This window comes from Corvus brachyrhynchos, unplaced genomic scaffold (assembly GCF_000691975.1).
Source record: "Corvus brachyrhynchos isolate BGI_N302 unplaced genomic scaffold, ASM69197v1 scaffold407, whole genome shotgun sequence".
Lineage (NCBI taxonomy): Eukaryota > Metazoa > Chordata > Aves > Passeriformes > Corvidae > Corvus > Corvus brachyrhynchos.
In genome coordinates this window covers 866,954-876,316 of record NW_008239056.1, presented here as the reverse complement: position 1 = coordinate 876,316, position 9,363 = coordinate 866,954, and the positions used below count along the sequence as shown (strand labels likewise).

Sequence of the window (9,363 nt, the reverse complement as noted above, 5' to 3'; positions counted from 1 at the left end):
TATTTATTTACTCTGCCTTGTGAGAGTTGAACATACTCTTTTATAGATCAAAACTTTGTTTTTTGGAAGATTTAGGGGATATTGATGATTTCTTCCTTGAGACTTACCACAGTTTATTATCTCACTGTGTCTGGGTGCTGGTGAGTGGGGTATTGATAAACCACAAGGTGTGAGAGAGAGAACAGTTTGAGGATCTTGCCAGATGAGCAGGGTCAACACTCCAGAAATGAAACCACCAGCTTGAGAAGAGGCTGGAGGGAGGTGAGGACACTTCTAGAACCAGGTCCCTGGTTGCCAGAGTTGCAGATGTCCAGGCTCACAATGCATCTACACAGCTTCCCAAATCCTGCGGGAGAGTGCTGTGCTACAAACCCCACGGGAAGGAGTTTATTCAGCATTTGCGAAAATGTGAAGGGCAAGACACCCAATCTCTCACATCTGCAAGAGGAAGATCTCTAGTCATGCAGATCCAGGGTCTGTCCTTAGAAAACGCTACCAGAGAAGCCAGGGAAGGAAGCAAAGGAATAACTAAAGCATTTTAGGCACTCTAAGATGGAGAGTCTATGAAGTGGTAATGCTATTTCTCTTTCCATTTTAATGGGCAAAGTAAATCACTTGCCCGATCCCACAAAAATAATCCCAGAATGGAAGTTAACCTGAAAGGGGCAATGTGTTCAAATGAGGTTTCGGTCTGGTGTCCATTTCAAGTACAAAAAGAAGCAAATTTGCTTTAATGGAAATAAAAACTATAACCACCAAGTCATGACTGTAACATTTAATTGTTTTATTATTTTGAATTAACTGAAGCCAACAAGTGGATAGAACTGGTCTCATAACGATACTAAAATAATAAATCTGCAGTGTGTGTGATACTGCCTTACAAGAGACCAACCATCTGACACAACATTCCTAAAAGAAGACAAAGAACTGCTAATTATGTTAAATTTCATTTGCTATGTAATTTAGACCATGACCTAGTGCTTCTAAAAAAACCTGTACAAAATGAGTATTTTTTACATCTCAGAGGCACATGAATACAAATCTGATCTATTTTATATATACACATGTACATTACAAGAAACCAGATGATCAAGGAAGTGTATATAAAAAGTGTCCAAAACCAGATGATAAAATGTGAAAATAAAATGTATCCTTACAACAGAGAAGTAAAAGGCACAAGTACTAAAATATGTAACCATGCAAAAAACGTGACTAGTCTGTGCAACAGAGAAAAACAAATGGCTCTCACAACTGATTTTACAGTAATTCTCAAAAAGTCTCAGTATTTAAACATATATCAGTGCAACATTTACTGCCCTGTAGCATACTGAAGTGTTCACAGGATACTAAATTCTTGCTTCCCCTTCTGATGTCCCTTCTCCAAAGCCAGAATAATTTAGCTACGGATAAGGTAGTAAATAAAACAAGGCTGATGGTGGGGAGTGTAAGATCATCACTGGGTGGAAGAGTGTCTGCAGCCCCCCTCACCATCTGCACAGTGACTGTGTGTCCCCCAGAACAGTCACCTGCCACCCCTCACTGGGGCACAGCGGCTCTGAGGGGTTTCCAGGGTGTCACTGCCCAGCAAAGCTGACAGCTCAGGTGTCACAGCTGCTCCACTCACAGCACCTCCATTCCAGCGGTAGGTGTCCAAATTACACTGCAGAAGCCCATGTTTGTTAATGTTTTCTTTAGGTTTAAAGTTTAAGTAAAAAGTAGTCTCTCTAACTGTATGTTTGACCAAGTACTACTCTCGCAGTTGAACAAAACCTGGAGACTGAAGCAAGCTGAAACCCAGGGTTTAGAGAACACCACCAGCTCTGTCAGCTGGCTCCACACTGTGGCAAACTATGGTAGCGTGGTCCTGCCTGCAGATTTTGCCTGCAGATCCTCACAGGCTGCTGCCATGACCTCTGAGATGTACTGGCCATGCTGAGCTGCAGGGCTGAGCCTCCCAGAGTGTGTCAGTAGAGTGTGCAGTGGGACACCTGTACAGAACTGAGGCACATCCCAGGGATCCCTCACCTGGATCGCCTTCAGGTTTACTCACCCCACCTGCTTGTAAACCATGAGAATCAGCTACAAGATTTTGTCATGCACAGGGGACACAACCAGTTTTTATGACCACAAAAAAGGCAAGGACAGGACTGGCCTGGTGTAAAGACAGGACTGAAATTCTTGCCTTGGCAGCTAAAGTTGCACTGAAGCCAAGAATATTGAATTTGTCCCTCCCATCTGCTCAAAGTGCTGCCCCAAGGCACACAGACACCTGACAGTGGCTGGGGACAAGACCAAGAGTGTAAATGTCAACAGAACACTGATGAAGAGTCCCAGAAAGACACAACTCTCTTGTACATCAGAGCAACTCCCAGTGCATTATGCAAGATAACAGGATTCAGACCCAACAGCAACTGCAATCCTTATCAAGCTCTAAAGGTACATGCAGAGTTTCACTAAGTAGAAACCCATGCATGCTTCAACAGCAAACTGCTCCTAAGATCAATATTTTGAATTCAAAAATACTGAGATGCAAAGGAACAAACTGTCAGAACTGTGGAACTATGTCCTTTAGAACCAACCAGCTGTGTTACATCACCTGTCATGACTTCTTGACAATGTTTCTTGAGTAACAAATGACTTGACAAGAATACGAGCATTGCTACTTACACCAGAAACTGCTCAGTTAAAGTCTGAGTCAAGTTTTCACTTCAATCAGTATAAGCCAAGCCACTGATTTGGCAAGTGTTTGATCAGCTGCTACTTCCTTCCTTCCTTGGAAAAAAAATCCCTCAGACCACACTGTACAGTATGTGTTTTAAGAGAAAACCACTGTATATTTACTGCCATTAAAGAATGTAAAAAAAGCATTCTTTTATTCGTAAATTCTAGTTCTTAGACTCGTCACATGTCATGGGTACTACGATCCACAGACCACTGAGCAGTGCTTCATGTAGCAGCCCACAATGTGTGTTTATATATCAGCTTCCAAGCCCTCATTTACAAACCAGATTAGGGAGCCTAAATACTGTAGGGTCTAGATCCTCTCTGGAGAGCAGTGCAGTTCTACCAAAGTAAATGGAGTATTGTTGCACTCAGACAGCAAAATATTTGTTGATACATATCTTTGAGAATAATAATGCTGTGTTCAACTCCCTATAAAGCTGGCTGAGAAATATCCAAATTTTTCCCAAAGACCATGAAAGAAAAGTTGGCAACAAAAGTGCATTGGATGTTGGGCTTTTGGAAACTTGCAACATATTTTCATATTAAAAATTCTTTTAAAATAGATGGGATGGTTACAGTTTGTCAATGTTGCACTTCAAAACAAGACAAATTCTCAAACAGCTTCAGTCTTAAATCAAAGCTATTAAAAGAGCTGAAAAATCTTGTTTTGATGTCAAAGCAGTTTTGAATCAGCATCACTGAAATCAGAACTAGGCAGCAGCTGAAGACTGAAGTATGGAGGGAAGCAGACAATACCAGAAAAATCTTGAGAGACTACATTTCAGGTAATCTTTAAATGCAAGCTTTGAAACAGGTAATTTTTCTGCAGTACCTTGTGTGGGACTGGCCTGACCAAGGGCAGCTTCTAGCCAAAAAGCAGTAATTTTTTTTCACTGTACAGAAATACCTGTAGTGGTTTGCAACAGGTTTGACCAGAATATCATTTAGCTTTTCAGAATCTAAGGTCAAATGAACCAAGGAAGACATCAAGATACAGTACCTGGGATTATGTTTGCATCCCCAAGGGTTAAACAGAACCATGGGTTGACACAGGAATGTTTACAGCATTTGTGTATTGCTAGAAGGAGATGATACTACATTTCTGTGTCTGAAGTTATTCACCCGGGGAAGGGAGGCCCTTGTTCCACCAACAGTAACACTGACTGAGGCAGGCTGTACTTTCCTGGCCAGCCTGAGAACATAAAGGATGTCCACAGCAAAGAAGTAAGAAATTTATCAGAGAACAGACACCAAAATTATTGCCTCCCTATTTGCAACATCTCCTGTCTGTTCTGCCACAGTGTCTGATACTTGATCGAAATATGCACTCTCTGCAACACTGGTATCAGATTACTCTTCTCCCTGCCCCAGTGAGCCATCAAGTGATCCTTTATTACCAAGTTACCTGCATGTCATAAAACATGATGACTTCTTTTCTGGGATAAAAGGGTTCTCCAGGGCTTGAGCTGCAAGACAAGTTGGTCTAGTATCTGTAGCTACTCAGTCTAAGAATGCAATTGCTAATTAGTATTTTTAGAGGTGGATACCTTAGAGGAAAATATATCTGCCAGTGAAATGCCCCTCCCACCTCCAACTCACATTATTTGTCAAACATAGCAAGTATCTGGATACGATTTCCACAGTAACAGATAGTAGTACCACACCGAGGGCCCCACAGGAGCAGAAGAAAAACACAGCTAAAACCACCACCAACATGGTGGTAAGACATCTCTTCAAATGCAAACACTGGAGCAAGGAAGAGCTTCTAAATACTAACACAGTTGGGTACAGAGCTGAACAAGAAGTCCTGCAAGTTTTAAGAAACTTCCACTGCTGGGTACCCTTGGCTAGAATACTGCTTTCAGGATTTCAGCCAGATTCAGTGACTATTTGTCACTACTAGTGACTGTTCACCTCCTACATATAATTATCTGCACAAAAACTTGGCTATCACTATAGTCATGTCTTCTGTTCAAATCCATGGGCTTTGCTTTCAGTGAAGCAGTCCTCCGCCCTAATGGGAATGGGCTTTAGATCATTAAAATTTTGAACCCGAGTCCAGTTTACTTAAAAATAATTAGGGGAAAACATTCGGTCACCAGTCTAAGCTGCAACATTTCTTATTAAACTGCACTGCACAAGAGCAGGACAGCAGTGCAACTTCCCAAACACGGTCAGCTCTAGCAGCAGGGCTGCTAGGTCACCCAGCCCTGCTTGTCACAGCAGGTTAGCAACAGTCCCCCGACAGTGTGGAAGAGTTCTCGGTGGCCTATAAAGAGAGTGAAGTCCCTGGCACAACCCACAGACAGCACCAGGCAGAGGGAAATGACATCACTAAAGTGTAAGTGAGGAGTCCTGCAGGCAGGAAGCACTGAGCTGGCTGAACTGTTCCTCTCCCAACTTCTGGGTGGCACATCCAGCAGCAGCAGGTCGGAAAGGCAGATGCGTGGGATTTCCATGGGTTCCACCTACTTCTATACAAACAGAAGCTGCTGCAATGTTACATCTTACACCATTCCCAGGTGGCAAAGGAGGCTTTAAATCCTTTCCTCCAGATTACCGCAGAGCCTCGGGAACCCAGCCCTGAGACACCACTGTTTGAACCAGACTGTACCACTTCCCCCCCGCAGAGCACTGCAGACCTTTGTGCACTGGGGTGTTGTTATTCCTCTGGTACCTCTCTCTTTCCACTTACTTTACACCTGCCTAATGCAGATACATAGAAACAAACTGTTTTTATTTTCTTGCCTTCAAGAAAGCCTGATTTCAGTACGTCCCCTGCTTCCCATCACTCCAGTAACACATCACTGAAGGCAAGAGCACAGAGATTGCAGAAAAAAAGAATATATATATTTACATCCATAACTGAATACAGTTTTATGTATTCAAATTCAGGAAAAATGCATCACATATACACACCAAGATACATCAAGAGAATACTAGGGGCAAGACACTGCCAACAGCAAGAAATACACAGAAAAGCACAGGCATTGCTAGTGTAACATTCTTCTGGGGCGTGTATTCAATAGGGCAAACATCTCTATGCATTGGGGAAAGCCAGATACTTGAGCCTATTTTTCTGTGCCAGTTGGTGTGAATCAAAAGTGTGAAACTTTTAAAAAAAGTGCATGGAATAAAATTTGTTTTTAGCATTCAACTACCCAATCAATTCCATAAGCTCCTTATATAAGCTGCATTATTAATTAAAAAGGTCCTAGGCCTACAGTATAGATCCAGCTCTGGAGAACACAGGCACATGTTGAAGTCATCCCTATTTAAGGCAGCATTTAAGCATATGCTCAACTTTAAAGCTTAATGTTCTATCCCACTGACTTCCATGAGCAGTTGCAGCACACACTTAAAAAGTTAAGCACCTGCACAGTTGCTCATCTAAATCAGGATGTATTCCCTACTCAGAGCTTTAGATATGCAAGTGTGCGCTCAGTCTGGACTGGCAACTCCTGCAAGACCAAGCTCTTTTTCTTTTTCCTGCCCTATAGGTAAAAGCCACTCCATACCAGACTGTCTTCCACTGCTGTGCCAGGAACCAGTCGTTCCTCTGCACAGCCTGCCCAAAAAATTCCATTCTCTAAGGAGTGTTGCTGTCTGAGGTGGGAAAGCAACTCAGCACATAATGTCATGGGCTGGCCCTCCTCCTCCCCCTGAAGTGAGATATTTCATGCAAATTTTTTTGTTGTTGCTGCTCTGTTTCTTTTTTTTGGTAAAAACTGGAATGTGTTCCTTCAGTGAAATCTTTAAAATCAGGGTGAGGGGATGGGGCAGGATCCCAGAATTCATCTTAATGGCCCATGCTATACCCCTGAAAATAGGGGAACAGATATGAAAAGCTCTTTGCCTCAATGCTACAGGGACCACGGTGTAAAAACCACACATGTACACATGTTAAAGAGCAGGCTCAGAGCATCCCAAAGCAGACTCCAAAGTGATCTTATATCAAAACCACTTTGTGCTGACAGTGGCAAACAAGTGGATGGTGATTTTTCACAAATAGCAAAAGTTCTGCAATATCTTACTCTTCTTCCCATTTACTTTGTATCTTTTCCCCAAGTTTGGCTTTTGTTGTGTTTTTGGGTTTTTTTGTTTTCTTAATCTGATGTGTGGTTTAAGTACTAAAAATAAATCAAATAGGAAATTACACAGTCAGCACCAGTCAGGAACTGAACCTGGGTATGTCAATTGGTTTGTGGTACCCAAATTCCTGGAAGAACGAAGAAAAAAATTCTTGCTCCTAAAGTTAGGGCCACATCACTATGTTTCCATTGTCTTTTTTTTACCTTTACAACTAGAGGTAGAGTAATTTTGTCCAGTATCTAAAACAGCATGATCCAGTTATATTGTTATTACATTAATATACAGTATCCATCTCATCACAGGTATTGAAAGTGCATGGAAAAAGTCTAACCAAGCCAATTCAATGACAAATAACAGTGTACCAAACATCATATAAACACACCCGCGCACCCACACTCACACCTAGTGTATATATATATTTATAGATTCATTTACAGTATCAGAGTGCTGCTTAGATCCAGTGGCATGTGCAGAAATATCAGGCAGTTGCTGCTTTTTCTTCTCATATTCTTTTCAATTCTTTATTTCCAAGATAGACGGATTGTGGTCCAGGATTGCCAGAATTATCTTGTCCATGTACTGTCGCAATCTGTAATTTATCTCTTCCTGTTCTTTGAGGGCTTCCATGAGCTAAAACACAACATTTCCAAGTTACTCCTGAAATATTCTCCATAGTTTATATAATAGCATGAAATTGAGACAGGAGAGAGACCAGTGCCTGCTCAGGATCACCAATTCCTTTTGTGACAGGTTTTCTAACTCAAGCTCCTCCCTGTATACATATTAGAAACAATCTGTATGTTACAGATCTTTGCTATCAAAGAAGGTCGTGAACAGTTATCTCCAGGGGTCTTCCAGCAGGTCATTTGAAAGAAGTTACCCATCTAACCTGCCAATCCATCCTGTATCCATACTATGGATGAATTGCTTCATCTCAGAGCAAGAGCTTCATGATACTCAATTTTTTTCGTAACTACTGAAATCTAAAGGTGTTTGCATGAAAGGCTGCTGAACAGAACAAGTATTTCAGTGTTTTGCACCAGGAAAAATATGTGCTTCCTCTGGATCACATGCATAGTCTCTCTCAAAAAAACCCCAAAACAACTGCTACATACTCCACAAGAACAACTCCCTTGCTATTCTATGTTCTATATTAAATAGATGTGTTTCACCACATTTTTGGGCTATAAAAGGCGCCTCAACCTCTCCAAAGATGAAGACTGCTTTGCTTTTTATCTCTGAATGTTTAATGCCAATCTGACAAAACTGCCAAGGAGCATCAGAGCCCCATGTCCTCCTAAAGCTCATGTCATTTGCCTGTCCATTTTCATAAGACTTCACAGAAGTCCCACCTCGAATCTTCAGATTCTTACCTTTGTTTTGATCACACACGAAAAATGGCACAATGGGAACAGTTTGTGCAGGTCTGGGAGGTGTAGGAACCCAGAGTACCGAGAATATTTCTCTGACTGTTTTGAAGGGTTTTTACCCCCCTGAACAACACTGTTTTAGCCTCCAACCTTGGAAAAAACTGCCTATGATCAGACAAGAACTAGAAAATACAATGGTGTGAATTAGGTGATAGACTACTATGTAAGATTGTCACAGGGTGAAAAATTTAGAGGTTTTAGGCTTCTCTTTGTAGTAAATAGGTAAGAGCAAAAAACATCAAAATGGAGGATTGTTGTTGTTCTCCAAACCTTCTTCTTCTTCTACTACTCCATATTCTGCAGTAAAAGTAATTTGGGATGACTGGACAAAAAATTCCGCAGTTCCTGGCCATGTTACTGAATAATTGGTAGGAAAGTGAAAATAATACACATTTTTAGTAACCATTGGTTAAATTATCTTTAAAAGGCTGTGTAAATCTTGATAATTAGACTTTTCTCCTGCATTCTCTGCTCTGTGTTATGCCTGGGTCACGCTAGTGACTCTGTTTCTCTGATAAGACTTAATAAACAGCTATCTAGCAGCAGTGAAACTCCAGGAAAGCCTCCATTGCAAGGACTTTTAAAACACCCTCTCCCATCAGGAGAGATTTGATTTACGGCATGGCTCAGTGTCAGTGAGGTTTTACTAAGTCTGGGCCACAGCTTTCAGGCACTTGCCTCCTTTAAAGGGGGAGTGCTGGATATTCCTTGCATGAGCCAGAGCCACGAGATTGAGAGGGAGAAAGTTAGATTTTTCTTGGCAACAGCAAAAGGCAGTTTGCTTTTACCTACTTAGAGACCAACAATTAAACAGCCTGTCTTCACAGTGCTCTGGTTCAGCAAGAAATTAAGTTCTCAAGTGTAATTCAAGGGCCTTCACTTCAAGGGCCTGCCCAAGAGCTAAGGCTGACAGGTCAGTCCAGTACAGACTGGATAAAAAGGACTTTTCTGTCTCAGGACTTTTCTTGATGAAGGAATGGGAAGTTCTGTCTGGAAGAGATAGAGCATCAAGGACAAACAACTCCTTTTATCTCCTTCAACACTAACCTGTCTTCTTCCCTGGGAGCTCTCATGTATCCATTGGCCTGATCTCACAATCTGTCCTGGAGCTCAAAGG

At 41.7% G+C, this 9,363-nt stretch overlaps 1 protein-coding gene across 1 annotated transcript in view; it reads right to left on the bottom strand.

Annotated features, from left to right (window-relative positions):
- Nucleotides 1-760: 760 nt before the first annotated feature.
- RAB11FIP4 (RAB11 family interacting protein 4) overlaps nt 761-9,363 on the bottom strand; it is an 84,775-nt gene continuing 76,172 nt past the window's right edge. Inside the window, exon 14 of the mRNA XM_017739147.1 lies at nt 761-7,446. Coding sequence (XP_017594636.1) covers nt 7,330-7,446 — 117 coding nt within the window. The 3' untranslated portion in view covers nt 761-7,329. The remainder of the gene's footprint in view (nt 7,447-9,363) is intronic.